The following is a 15,435-nucleotide window of genomic DNA, read 5'->3' on the forward strand; positions in this document are numbered from 1 at the left end:
AAAAGCAGCTGACTAGTGTATAGGTCATGGAGTCCGGCTCATTTTATATTACGCTACCTAGTAATTCATCATCCAGATTTTACCCCGAAAACACAATTTCGACCTACACAACTAAATTGGCAAAACCCGTTCACCTTTCCGGCCCCTATGAAGTTGCTTTGACAGAGATACAATACCCTCACACCTGGTATACCCTTGGAAATCAAGAAGGAGCATTTTTTATGGGAAAACGAGATGGAGAACTAAAGGAATATTACATCAAATCCGGTTTCTACTCTAGTGTTGGTGAAGTGGTAAAAGTCATCAACGAAAAAATCGATAATTTGAGATTAACAGAAGAACCCTTTAAATTACGATTTGACCAGATAAAAAGAACCGTATTTGCAACTGAATCGCAAAACCTGCAGTTTGCGCCCAGCGATAAGTTGTCCCGTATTTTAGGGCTACCAGGTTATGTTGAAAACGCCACAGAACCTAATTACTCTGATAAGAAGACTTTTTACGCAGATATAAAAGCTGGATTTTACACATTATTTGTGTACACCGATATAATACAGCATCAGCTGGTGGGTGATAGCTATGTACAGCTTTTAAGAACCGTCGAGATCAGCGGACAACACAACGAAGTTGTTACCCTACACTACACAAGACCGGATTACATACCGTTGTGCAAACAGCACTTTGATTCTATAACCGTTTCGATTTTGTCGGATCAAGGTAATCCTGTTAAATTTAGGTACGGGAAAAGTATCGTGAGATTACATTTCAGACCGTGCAGGGAGCTGTCACGCTAAAATGTTGTCCCAGAGAGTTTACGGCGACCCCGCCGTTTATGCCCGCTATTATTCCCTTCAAGCGGGTCATGGATTAGAAGGCTTCCGTGGTGATGAATACATGTATGGCGCCGGTCTTGCGGGTCTGTTTAGAGGACTTTTTCGTCGCGCTGTGCCTCTTTTCAGAAAGGGTATAGAACTTGTAAAACCGCACGTAAAAACAGCTGCCAGAAACATTGCTAAAGATGCCTTCACAAGCGTATCAACGGCTATCATGGATAAAATAAATCAGCCTCCGAAAGAGCGGCAGGCCGGCGATGGTCTCGTTTATGTAACAAAAAAGTCACGTAAAAGAAAACGTAATTTCGATACATCATTCCCGCCCTTGCTCATGAATAAGACTATAGCGCGCAAAAGGCGCAGACGTCAGAAATCAGTTAGACGCTCAGCGGACGACATCTTTTAGAGGAATATCATGGCCTTCATACACGACGGATCCGTAGAGTGTGCAAAATCGGAACTGGATATTTTTGATATTCCGTTCACACAAACGAGTATAGAAAAATCGCTTTTTGTAGAGGTTCAACCTATTGCGGCTCTGGCCGACAATGCGCCGCTGGAATTCTTCATTTCAGGTAGCGGAGAATATTATTACGACCTGAACAACACCCTCCTGTACATAAACTGTCGCATTGTCAAACAAGACAACACAGCGATAGCCGACGGGGCTCGTGTGGGTTTTATAAATTACCCCATAGCTACGCTTTTCAATCAAGTGGACATTACCCTGGGCGACCGACTTATTTCACAATCGGATAACCTTTACAGTTACAGAGCTTACATCGAGACTATTTTAAATTATAGCCCACAAACACTGTCATCTCAGTTTACAGCCGGATTATTTTACAAAGATTCAGCGGGACACCACCACGACAGAGCTCTTGCTGGTGAAAATTCAGGATTCATCAAAAGAGCACGGACAACGGCGCGCTCTAAGCCTGTAGAGCTTTTAGGACCAATTTTTGGAGATATATTCAATCAACCCAAACTCATACTCAACGGCCTGGACCTTAAAATCAAACTGACCAGAAATAAAGATACATTTAGCCTGATGTCAGCCGAAGCAGAGCCTTTTAAAATACAGATCCTGCAAGCGGCTCTCTATGTAAAAAGAGTACAGGTTTCACCGGCTGTCAGAATAGGCCACAGCCAAGCCCTTCTGACGTCTACGGCCAAATACGCCATTGATAGAGCCTGCTTAAAAGTATACAGCATTCCAACAGGAACAAGAATTACAAATCATGAGAATCTGTTTCTTGGTCAAATCCCTAAAACAGTAATATTAGGTTTTGTGGACAATGAAGCCTTTAGCGGGAGCTACCAAAGAAATCCGCTATGTTTTCACCACTACAGCATAAATCATGCGGCTCTGTACCTGGACGGACAACAGATACCTGCAAAACCTTTTCAGCCAAATTTTGAGGCTGAATTAGCCATTAGAGAGTACGCCGCCCTCGCACACATAGCGGGTAAACAAAAATCTGATAGCGGGCTAGCGATAGACCGCGAAGAATTTATGAACGGCTACACATTTTTTGCATTCGATAAAGACGGCACTGAGCTATACTTCTGGAACTGTCACCCCTAAACGCAGCCCCCTGTCTATTCAGCCTACCACACCGCTGGGGATAACGCAGGGTAATTTGCTACCTAAAAAAAGGCCTTTACCCTTACTACAAACAGCCTGGTTAACTCTGTAAATGCAGACGTCTTGTAGCTCTTGTATATTATGTGATGTCTTTGATAATGCGGCCATACCATTTTTGTACTTTTGTTCGCTTATTTTAACTTTTACAAATGTAACTTTATGAACAATAAACATTGCTTATTATACGAATATTGTATACATCTTTTTATTCAATAAAGCTTTTAAACTTTTATCGCCTTGTTTGATTTTTACGCCTAATATATACACTGTGGGGTATATAGGCTATGGGATGTGGGGACATGTCCTGGCATGTCTCAAGGCCTCCCTATTACAACAGGATATGGGCGTGTACTCAGACCCCTCTCAGAAGACTGTAAGCTAATTCACACACTTCGCTTCAAGACAGGGATTTGTACGGATCTCTCCATCTCTCTTGCTATTATATCTGCTACAACTACACACAGAACCATGACTGGGAGTTGAGATAAAGGTTAGTCATTTTATTAGGGTTACCCGATATGGGCGATAAGCAGGGTGCATGATATAATCTGGGGGATGTTTCATAGGTTTTGATATGGGAGGGGGTGGAGACGTATCTGTCATACCAGATACGTCACATGCATGTGGGACAGGGTTAACAGCGTGGGAAAGTGGGCGGGGGATGCGTGGGAAAGTGGGCGGGGGAACTGTCACTAGGGCTAGAGGGGGGCGGGTTGATGGCAGGAAATGGGGGCGGGGCTTAGGGGGAAAGGGGGCGGGGCACCTGTCACTTTTGAATTGACATAATAAACTGATGTTTCACTACTAGCGGTAATATTTCCTTTCTATATACTGGTTATTGGTCATAGTACACAGGATTTGGTCAGTAACAGTATGGTGGTAATATGTGAGGTGATAATATTTCCCTCTTTTATACTGGTATTATTGGTAATATCAGTCTTGGTATACTGGATTTGGTCAGTAACAGTATGGCGGTAATATGCGTTATTGGTGGCTGTATCACTTTTGTATCTAAGTATACAGTGTTATCATGCAAAGAAAATTGTCTTATAGCGCGATTATACAAGCCAATAATTGGTAACAAGTGCTACTTGGAAGCCCCATGTAAAAGTGCCAGAGATCAGCTGACAAGCAAATGTCCCATAGTCGGCTGATTTGATCTTTTGTGCATCTGTACAAATCATTGCTGGCGTCCGCACATCTCAGTATATTCCTGCCCTGCTGATTAGCAATGGTTTGCTGCTCTACACTGCCCCATATCACGCCGTGTAACTGGAGCCTTATTAATGTTAGATAAGTATAGTGGCAGAAGGGTGGGCCCCAAGAATGATTTCCCCTGGTGGGCCCAAGGACTCCAGTCCGACACTGACCCCACCTGACAAATCCCCCCCCCCCCCCCCCCCCACACACACACACTACCCCACCTGACAAATCCCTCCCCCCTACACACACAAACTACCCCACCTGACAAATCCCTCCCCCCCCACACACACAATACCCCACCTGCCAAATACCCCCCTCCCACACACACACACTACCCCACCTGCCAAATACCCCCACACACACACGAACTACCCCACCTGACATACCCCCCCCCCTCCCCTGACGAAGACCGCCCGTCCCGCTCCTGCCACCTCAGCCCGGCCGGCTCTGCCCGCTCCTGCCACCTCAGCCCGCTCCTGACGTGCTCCTCCAATCGAATTAACGTGGAGGAGGAGCGTGGGGCCGCTGCGGCCTGCCACGGCACACGCGTTGTACGTACACCACAGCCGGCCACAGTGGCGCCATGCTCCTCCTACATGTTAATTGGATTGGAGGAGCACGTCAGGAGCGGGCCGGGCGGAAGTGGCAAGAGCGGGCCGGGCTGAAGTGGCAGGAGCAGGACGGGCGGGCCGAGCAGGTCAGGCTTTTTTTTTTTTTAATAATGTTTTTTTTTTTTTTTTATTATGCAGCCCGGGCGGCCCAGCGGGCATTTGCCCGGCTTGCCAGATTACCAGTCCAGGCCTGGATGTAGCTATTTCTCCCATAGGTAGTGTCCCTGGTAGGTAAGCATCCCCCTGTGATTTACCTCCCTGAAAATTACCCTCCCCTATGTAGTCATTTCCTTGGGTAGTTAGAAGGAGTTTGACTGGCACCTATTTGAATTTCACCACAGCGACTTCAGCTGTATTAAAGTGACAGGTCCCAACGACAGAGGCCAATAGACAAAAAACGCTCAATAGGCGAGAAGCCTTTTAGATATTCAAGTTGAAAACACTTATGCCAGAGGGCCTAAATGAAGCACTTGAATCTGGGATATAACTGTTTATTGTTCTGCACCAATATTGGGCATATGTATTCTGTATGTAAAAGGTTATTATGTGTTATTATATATATATGTGTGTGTGTATGTATTTTTTTTTTTTTGTATTGTACCTTTTCCAGTGCATATCACAATTGTTTTTTAATCAAATCAGCAGGCCACTATTATATTCTAGCAAGCCTTTTAATTATTTATATGTTATTTATTTACTCTATAGACAAAGATATTTTAATCATATATATATCTTTTGTATATACATTTTATGATCTTATACACTATTTACAAATCTCATTTAAAGCAAATGGATTCTATGAATATTCCAGACGGTTATGCAATGTTGTCACATAAACATTCCTCCACATTCTCCCACTGCCCGCTATAGGCCCCCCGGTGCTGTGAGGGTTAACAGCTCCTGATGTGTGTCAGGTGATGTCAGTCAGGTGACGTCAGGGGAAGTGATGTCTGATGTCATGGGGCTGCTGCTGCTCTCAGAGCAAGCCTTGGTGTTTAGAAGTGAGGAGGTAAGTTGCAGGCACATTGCTACAAGTAGTTTACAACCAATCTAACACACAGCATTTTTGTGATTTTATTGCTATAGCCAATTTGACCTTTAGGAATTGAGTCATGTGTATTGAGTCTTCCCAATTTGTTTCATTTTTGGAGTGTTCTATAGCCGTTTATACCTTTTTGACATAACTGACCTGATATTGGCTGTGTCAGTCATTCTAATTTGAGCCATAGTCCTTAGCAATGTTCATGTCTATGCCATACGGTCTGTTCAGTCCTGCATGATAGATTTTAGTACTCATTTTATGTTGTTTCTTAGTTATATAGAGGATCTTTGTCTTTATAATTAAATAATTTATGTTATTGTATATAGGAGCTTGATAAAGGTGTAAGTCCGACACTGAAACGTGTCGCTCATTTTCAAGCCGTGTGAATAAACGCCCAAGATGGACACCTGTGAAGTCCTTGCAGTTATTTTGTGAGTCCTGCGCCGTGGCTGTATATATGGTCCAATGGTCTATTCCAAACTTCACAAAGTCATGGGACCAAAGTATTAGGTGAAAGCAATAAGAAGCGTTTATTTCAGATAGCACAAATATATAATGCGTTTCCAGAGCCTAAGCTCTCTTCATCTGATACAGTGCACTCTGGAAACGCGTTATATTTGTGCTATTTGAAATAAATGCTTTTTATTGCTTTCACCTAATACTTTGGTCCCATGACTTTGTGAAGCGTAGGGACCCGTGTGAACCAGGAGACCTGCACGTTGGTACACGGGGCGATATGGCTTGATCAATTCATATTCCAACATCCTGAAGTTGTTTTTTTAAAATAGGCTTAGCAGCATTAGTATCAACCATAGGTGTGATGTGCAGCCGCTCCTCTCTCTCCATGTCGGATTTGCTGAAGACAGCGCTGGGGTTTCCAAGGAGTTTGGCAATTTTTCATTTTTCCTTTCCTATACCTCTGCCTGAAAGGCCAATGACCCCTCCATCTGCAGATAAGGGGGGTGTCCTCCTCAGGCCTGAGGACAGCTGGAAGCCCCTTTCTGTCCAGCACCTCCTATCTTCTAGCTGCACCTTTGATACTACTGCTATATGGGGATTCCTCCCCTCATGTGTCTTGGCAGTCATGGCTCTGCATATGCAGTTGTTTATACTCTTCATACGTTTTATTTGATGCTAATTTGAATATGTTTTATGTCCATGTTTTGAATGTCTTCCGTCTAATTAAGGGGAGGGATTGGGCCCCTGTAGTTAGCTCTGCACCTGCCCTCTGTCACACTATGCACTGCACCTGCGGGGGGCGCTGGCCTCACACCACACCTCATCCGTGCATTCTACTTCTATACACCCTAATTGTCTCCTGAATCCCATCCCTCTTCATGGGGCAGCGCTGACATACGGCACTATTGGTTTTCCTCTGGTGACAGATGCAGGGAGTGCACGGACTCGGGCAGCCTCTCTATACTGCCACAGGAAGGGCGCTGTGCACATGACGCCGGCTCCTCCATGTTTGTACTGTCACATTACTGCTGCTGCAGCTTCCTTCATCCTGAGGAGAAGGTGAGCGGAGAAGCTTCCAGAAGGGTAGAGCCTAGAATGTATCCTCTCCTTTGAGTTTCTCACTGTAGGGGATACATTCTAGCATCTTCAGTAGTGAAAACGCTAGAATGTATCCTCTCCTTTGAGTTTCTCACTGTAGGGGATACATTCTAGCATCTTCAGTACTGAAATGGCTAGAATGTATCCTCTCCTCTGAGCCATCCTCTCCTTTGAGTCTCTCACTGCAGGGGATACATTCTAGCATGTTCAGTACTTAAATGGCTAGAATGTATCCTCTCCTCTGAGTTTATCCTCTCCTCCGAGTCTCTCACTATAGGGTATACATTCTAGCATCTCCAGTACTGAAATGGCTAGAATGTATCCTCTCCTCTGAGTCTCTCACTATAGGGTATACATTATAGCATGTTCAGTATTGTTGAAATATTTAGAATGTATCCTCTCCTATGAGTCTCTCACTGCAGGGGATACATTCTAGCATGTGTAGCATTGAAATGTCTAGAATATATACCCTCTTAGTACTCAACATGCTAGAATAAATCCCCTATAGTGACTCAGAGGAGAGGATACATTCTAGCCATTTCAGTACTGAAGATGCTAGAATGTATCCCCTGCAGTGAGAAACTCAAAGGAGAGGATATACTCAGAGGAGAGGATACATTCTAGCCATTTCAGTACTGAACATGCTAGAATGTATCTCCTGCAGTGAGAAACTCAAAGGAGAGGATATACTCAGAGGAGAGGATACATTCTAGGCATTTCAGTACTGAACATGCTAAATGTATCCCCTGCAGTGAGAAACTCAGAAAGGAGGATACACTCAGAGGAGAGAATACATTCTAGCATGTTCAGTACTGAAGTGTCTAGAATGTATCCTCTCCTCTGAGTTTCTCACTGCAGGGTATACATCCTAGCATGTTTAGGGCTATGTTCACACATAGGGAGGCATTTATTAAGTCCGGCGTTTTTTACGCCGGACGTAAAAATGCCCCCGCGGACTGCCTCTACATAAATCCCGTGCGCGCCGTTGCGCACCGCCGAAAACCTACGCCAGCTGAGGACTGGAGTAGGTTTTCGGCGTACATTCTGGTGGAACGGATGATAAATCGCGCGGACTCTGAGTCCGCGCCCTCCGTTCCGCCCACTCTCCGCCCCTTTTCCGCCCCCTGGCGTACTCGGCGGAAAGTGCCGATTTGCGAATATTTTATTCGCAAATCCGCCATTTTTGCTTAAAAAAAAGACGCAAATCGGCACTTTCCGCCGAAAATCATCCATTCGCCGGATGATACATGTGGCCCATAGTATTTCGGTCATTCTTTCTTCAACCAAAACCGAGTGCTGTGTTTTATGTGTGAACATAGCCTAGTAATGTAAAGTCCATTGAGTATCATCTCCTCTGAGAGGGCATACATTCTAGAATGTTTAGTACTGAAATGTCTGGAGTGTACCCTCTCCTCTGAGAGGGCATCTCCACCAGGTGTACCCTCTCCTCTGAGAGGGCATCTCCACTAGGTGTATCCTCTCCTCTGAGAGGGCATACATTCTAGCAAGTGCAGTTTTGAAAGGTCTAGACCACAGGTGTCAGACTTCATCCCTCGGCTGTTACAAACTACATTTTCCTTCATGCCTTACTTGTCCAGACATGGTGGGAATTGTAGTTCTGCAACTGCTGGAGGGCCTGAGTCTGACATCTCTGGTCTAGAATGTTCTCTTTTCTAACTGCAGGGTATACAGTCTAGTATGTATCCTCTCCTCTGAGCGTATCCTCTCTTCTGAGCTTCTCCCTGAGCGGGTCATATTATACAGCATGATTAAGAGGTGAAAGCGAGCGGTGATGTTTTAGGTCATTGCTCGCTTCCCCTTTGTTCCCTGCACATTTTCTGTGTTATTACACACACAGACAGTGACTGGGGGAACTGCGGGCAGCTGCGGGAGGGGCAGCCCAAAAAATCCTTAGATTGTTCAAGCTGCCCATTGTAGACAGCAGCACTATCGTGATCTGGATTACTCGACCAGTTTGAAGACCACAATCAGCTGATAACATGGATTATTACACCTAATGATTATCAGACGTAACGGCCAGGAAACCTTTGGTGTAATACACCATTGTCTGTACAAGGAACAGGACTGGTGTGTGGGGTCTGTATACAGGGGGAGAGGACTGGTGTGTGTGGTCTGTACACAGGGGGAGAGGACTGGTGTGTGGGGTCTGTATACAGGGGGGAGAGGACCGGTGTGTGGGGTCTTTATACAGGGGGAGAGGACTGGTGTGTGGGGGGCTGTATACAGAGGGAGAGGACTGGTGTGTGTGGTCTGTATACAGTGGGAGAGGACTGGTGTGTGGGGTCTTTATAATGGGGGAAAGGACTGGTGTGTGGGGTCTGTATACAGGGGGAGAGGACTGGTGTGTGGGGTCTGTATACAGGGGAGAGGACTGGTGTGTGGGGTCTGTATACAGGGGAGAGGACTGGTGTGTGTGGTCTGTATACAGGGGAGAGGACTGGTGTGTGGGGTCTTTATAATGGGGGAAAGGACTGGTGTGTGGGGTCTGTATACAGGGGGAGAGGACTGGTGTGTGGGGTCTGTATACAGGGGAGAGGACTGGTGTGTGGGGTCTGTATACAGGGGAGAAGACTGGCGTGTGTGGGGTCTGTATACAGGGGAGAGGACTGGTGTGTGGGTCTGTATACAGGGGGAGAGGACTGGTGTGTGTGGGGTCTGTATACAGGGGGAGAGGACTGATGTTTGGGGTCTGTATGCAGGAGGAGAGGACTGATGTTTGGGGTCTGTATGCAGGGGGAGAGGACTGGTGTGTGCGGGGTCTGTATACAGGGGGAGAGGACTGGTGTGTGGGGTCTGTATACAGGGGGAGAGGACAGGCGTGTGTGGGGTCTGTATACAGGGGGAGAAGACTAGTGTGGGGGGTCTGTATACAAGGGGAGAGGACTGGTGTGTGGGGTCTGTATACAGGGGGAGAAGACTAGTGTGGGGGGGTCTGTATACAAGGGGAGAGGACTGGTGTGTGGGGTCTGTATACAGGGGGAGAGGACTGGTGTGTGTGGGGGGTCTGTATACAGGGGAGAGGACTAGTGTGTGGGGTCTGTATACAGTGGAGAGGACTGGTGTTTGTAGTCTGTATACAGGGGGAGAGGACTGGTGTGTGGGGTTCTGTATACAGGGGGAGAGGACTGGTGTGTGGGGTTCTGTATACAGGGGGAGAGGACTGGTGTGGGGGGTCTGTATACAGGGGAGAGGACTGGTGTGTGGGGTCTGTATACAGGGGAGAGGACTGGTGTGTGGGGTCTGTATACAGGGGGAGAGGACTGGTGTGGGGTCTGTATACAGGGGGAGAGGACTGGTGTGGGGTCTGTATACAGGGGGAGAGGACTGGTGTGTGTGGGGTCTGTATACAGGGGAGAGGACTGGTGTGTGTGGGGTCAGTATACAGGGGAGAGGACTGCTGTGTATGTAGGGTCTGTATACAGTGGAGAGGACTGGTGTGTGTGGGGTCTGTATACAGGGGAGAGGACTGATGTGTGTAGGATCAGTATACAGGGGGAGAGGACTGGTGTGTGTGTGGGGTCTGTATATAGGGGAGAGGACTGGTGTGTGGGGGGTCTGTATACAGGGGGAGAGGACAGGCGTGTGTGGGGTCTGTATACAGAGGAGAGGACTGGTGTGTGGGGTCTGTATACAGGAGGAGAGGACTGGTGTGTGGTCTGTATACAGGGGTGAGGACTGGTGTGTGGGGGTGTCTGTATACAGAAGATAGGACTGGTGTGTGGGGGCGTCTGTATACAGGGGATAGGACTGGTGTGTGGGGGTGTCTGTATACAGGGGATAGGACTGGTGTGTGAGGGTCTGTATACAGGGGAAAGGACTGGTGGTGGGGGGTCTGTATACAGGAGGAGAGGACTGGTGTGTGGTCTGTATACAGGGGTGAGGACTGGTGTGTGGGGGTCTGTATACAGGGGGAGAGGACTGGTGTGTGGGTTCTGTATACAAGGGAGAGGACTGGTGGTGGGGGGTCTATATACAGGGGAAAGGACTGGTGGTGGGGGTGTCTGTATACAGGGGATAGGACTGGTGTGTGAGGGTCTGTATACAGGGGAGAGGACTGGTGTGTGGGGGGTCTGTATACAGGGGGAGAGGACTGGTGTGTGTGTGGGGGTATCTGTATACAGGGGGAGAGGACTGGTGTGGGGTCTGTATACAGGGGGAGAGGACTGGTGTGTGTGGGGTCTATATACAGGGGGAGAGGACTGGTGTGGGGGGTCTGTATACAGGGGAGAGGACTGGTGGTGGGGGGGTCTATATACAGGGGGAGAGGACTGGTGTGTGGGGTCTGTATACAGGGGACAGGACTGGTGGTGGGGGGTCTATATACAGGGGAAAGGACTGGTGGTGGGGGGTCTGTATACAGGAGGAGAGGACTGGTGTGTGGTCTGTATACAGGGGTGAGGACTGGTGTGTGGGGGTCTGTATACAGGGGGAGAGGACTGGTGTGTGTGTGTGGGGTCTGTATACAGGGGAGAGGATTGGTGTGAGGGGTCTGTATACAGGGGAGAGGACTGGTGTGAGGGGTCTGTATACAGGGGAGAGGACTGGTGTGTGTGGGGTCTGTATACAGGGGAGAGGACTGGTGTGTGTGGGGTCTGTATACAGGGGCAGAGGACTGGTGTGGGGGGTCTGTATACAGGGGAGAAGACTGGTGTGTGTAGTCTGTATACAAGGGAGAGGACTGGTGGTGGGGGGTCTATATACAGGGGAAAGGACTGGTAGTGGGGTCTGTATACAGGGGAAAGGACTGGTGGTGGGGTCTGTATACAGGAGGAGAGGACTGGTGTGTGGGGTCTGTATACAGGAGGAGAGGACTGGTGTGTGGTCTGTATACAGGGGTGAGGACTGGTGTGTGGGGGTGTCTGTATACAGGGGATAGGACTGGTGTGTGGGGGTGTCTGTATACAGGGGATAGGACTGGTGTGTGGGGGTGTCTGTATACAGGGGATAGGACTGGTGTGTGGGGGTGTCTGTATACAGGGGATAGGACTGGTGTGTGGGGGGTCTGTATACAGGGGGAGAGGACAGGCGTGTGTGGGGTCTGTATACAGGGGAGAGGACTGGTGTGTGTGGGGGGGTATCTATATACAGGGGGAGAGGACTGGTGTGGGGTCTGTATACAGGGGGAGAGGACTGGTGTGTGGGGGGTCTATATACAGGGGGAGAGGACTGGTGTGTGGGGTCTGCATACAGGGGAGAGGACTGGTGGTGGGGGGTCTATATACAGGGGAAAGGACTGGTGGTGGGGGGTCTGTATACAGGGGAGAGGACTGGTGTGTGTGGGGTCTGTATACAGGGGCAGAGGACTGGTGTGGGGGGTCTGTATACAGGGGCAGAGGACTGGTGTGGGGGGTCTGTATACAGGGGAGAGGACTGGTATGTGGGGTCTGTATACAGGGGGAGAGAACCCCTGTACACAGACACCCCACACTGGTCCCCTCTCCCCCTGTATACAGACCCCACACATTAGTCCTCTCCCCCTGTATACAGACCCCCCCCCACACCAGTCCTCTCCCCCTGTATACAGACTCACACCAGTCCTCTCCGCCGTATACAGACCCCCCCACACACACCAGTCCTCTTTCCTGTATACAGACCCCACACACACCAGTCCTCTCCCCTGTATACAGACCCCACACACCAGTCCTCTCCCCCTGTATACAGACCCCACACACCAGTCCTCTCCCCCTGTATACAGACCCCCCACACCAGTGCTCTCCCCCTGTATACAGACCCCCCACACCAGTCCTCTCCCCCTGTATACAGACCCCCCACACCAGTCCTCTCCCCCTGTATACAGACCCCCCACACCAGTCCTCTCCCCCTGTATACAGACACCCCCACACCAGTGCTCTCCCCCTGTATACAGACCCCACACACACCAGTCCTCTCCCCCTGTATACAGACCCCCCCCACACCAGTCCTCTCCCCTGTATACAGACCCCCCACACATCAATCCTCTCCCCCTGTATACAGACCCCCCACACCAGTCCTCTCCCCCTGTATACAGACCCCCACACATCAATCCTCTCCCCCTGTATACAGACCCCCCACACCAGTCCTCTCCCCCTGTATACAGACCCCCCCACACATCAATCCTCTCCCCCTGTATACAGACCCCCCACACCAGTCCTCTCCCCCTGTATACAGATCCCACACACACCAGTCCTCTCCCCTGTATACAGACCCCACACACACCAGTCCTCTCCCCCTGTATACAGACCCCACACACACCAGTCCCCTCCCCTGTATACAGACCCCACACACCAGTCCCCTCCCCTGTATACAGACCCCACACACCAGTCCCCTCCCCTGTATACAGACCCCACACACCAGTCCTCTCCCCTGTATACAGACCCCACACACCAGTCCTCTCCCCCTGTATACAGACCCCACACACACCAGTCCTCTCCCCTGTATACAGACCCTACACACACCAGTCCTCTCCCCCTGTATACAGACCCCACACACCAGTCCTCTCCCCTGTATACAGACCCCACACACACCAGTCCTCTCCCCTGTATACAGACCCTACACACACCAGTCCTCTCCACTGTATACAGACCCCACACCAGTCCTCTCCCCCTGTATACAGACCCCACACCAGTCCTCTCCCCCTGTATACAGACCCCCCACACCAGTCCTCGCCCCCTGTATACAGACTCCACACACCAGTCCTCTCCCCCTGTATACAGACTCCACACACACCAGTCCTCTCCCCCTGTATACAGACTCCACACACACCAGTCCTCTCCCCCTGTATACAGACTCCACACCAGTCCTCTCCCCTTGTATACAGACTCCACACACCAGTCCTCTCCCCCAGTATACAGACTCCACACACACCAGTCCTCTCCCCCTGTATACAGACTCCACACACACCAGTCCTCTCCCCCTGTATACAGACTCCACACACACCAGTCCTCTCCCCTGTATACAGACCCCACACACACCAGTCCTCTCTCCCTGTATACAGACCCCACACACCAGTCCTCTCCCCCTGTATACAGACCCCACACACCAGTCCTCTCCCCCTGTATACAGACCCCCCACACCAGTCCTCTCCCCCTGTATACAGACCCCCCACACCAGTCCTCTCCCCTGTATACAGACCCCACACACCAGTCCTCTCCCCCTGTATACAGACCCCCCACACCAGTCCTCTCCCCCTGTATACAGACCCCCCACACCAGTCCTCTCCCCCTGTATACAGACCCCACACACCAGTCCTCTCCCCCTGTATACAGACCCCCCACACCAGTCCTCTCCCCCTGTATACAGACCCCCCACACCAGTCCTCTCCCCCTGTATACAGACCCCACACCAGTCCTCTCCCCTGTATACAGACCCCACACACCAGTCCTATCCCCTGTATACAGACCCCACACACACCAGTCCGCTCCCCCTGTATACAGACCCCACACACACCAGTCCTCTCCCCCTGTATACAGACCCCACACCAGTCCTCTCCCCCTGTACACAGACCCCCCTGTACACAGACCCCCCCCCCACACACCAGTCCTCTCCCCTGTATACAGACCCCACACACACACCAGTCCTCTCCCCTGTATACAGACCCCACACACCAGTCCTCTCCCCTGTATACAGACCCCCCACACCAGTCCTCTCCCCCTGTATACAGACCCCACACACCAGTCCTCTCCCCTGTATACAGACCCCCCACACCAGTCCTCTCCCCCTGTATACAGACCCCACACACCAGTCCTCTCCCCTGTATACAGACCCCACACACCAGTCCTCTCCCCCTGTATACAGACCCCCCACACCAGTCCTCTCCCCCTGTATACAGACCCCACATCAGTCCTCTCCCCTGTATACAGACCCCACACACCAGTCCTATCCCCTGTATACAGACCCCACACACACCAGTCCGCTCCCCCTGTATACAGACCCCACACACACCAGTCCTCTCCCCCTGTATACAGACCCCACACCAGTCCTCTCCCCCTGTACACAGACCCCCCTGTACACAGACCCCCCCCACACACCAGTCCTCTCCCCTGTATACAGACCCCACACACACACCAGTCCTCTCCCCTGTATACAGACCCCACACACCAGTCCTCTCCCCTGTATACAGACCCCCCACACCAGTCCTCTCCCCCTGTATACAGACCCCACACACCAGTCCTCTCCCCTGTATACAGACCCCACACACCAGTCCTCTCCCCCTGTATACAGACCCCCCACACCAGTCCTCTCCCCCTGTATACAGACCCCACATCAGTCCTCTCCCCTGTATACAGACCCCACACACCAGTCCTATCCCCTGTATACAGACCCCACACACACCAGTCCGCTCCCCCTGTATACAGACCCCACACACACCAGTCCTCTCCCCCTGTATACAGACCCCACACCAGTCCTCTCCCCCTGTACACAGACCCCCCTGTACACAGACCCCCCCCCACACACCAGTCCTCTCCCCTGTATACAGACCCCACACACACACCAGTCCTCTCCCCTGTATACAGACCCCACACACACACCAGTCCTCTCCCC

At 50.3% G+C, this 15,435-nt stretch overlaps 1 protein-coding gene across 1 annotated transcript; it reads left to right on the top strand.

Annotated features, from left to right (window-relative positions):
- Window positions 1-1,248: 1,248 nt before the first annotated feature.
- LOC138786534 (uncharacterized protein F54H12.2-like) lies at window positions 1,249-2,421 on the top strand. The gene has a single exon (XM_069963515.1). It carries the CDS (start codon window positions 1,249-1,251, stop codon window positions 2,419-2,421), a length of 1,173 nt encoding a protein of 390 aa, XP_069819616.1.
- The last annotated feature ends 13,014 nt before the right edge of the window (window positions 2,422-15,435 follow it).

The sequence above is a fragment of the Dendropsophus ebraccatus genome, chromosome 3 (genome assembly GCF_027789765.1).
Source record: "Dendropsophus ebraccatus isolate aDenEbr1 chromosome 3, aDenEbr1.pat, whole genome shotgun sequence".
NCBI lineage: Eukaryota > Metazoa > Chordata > Amphibia > Anura > Hylidae > Dendropsophus > Dendropsophus ebraccatus.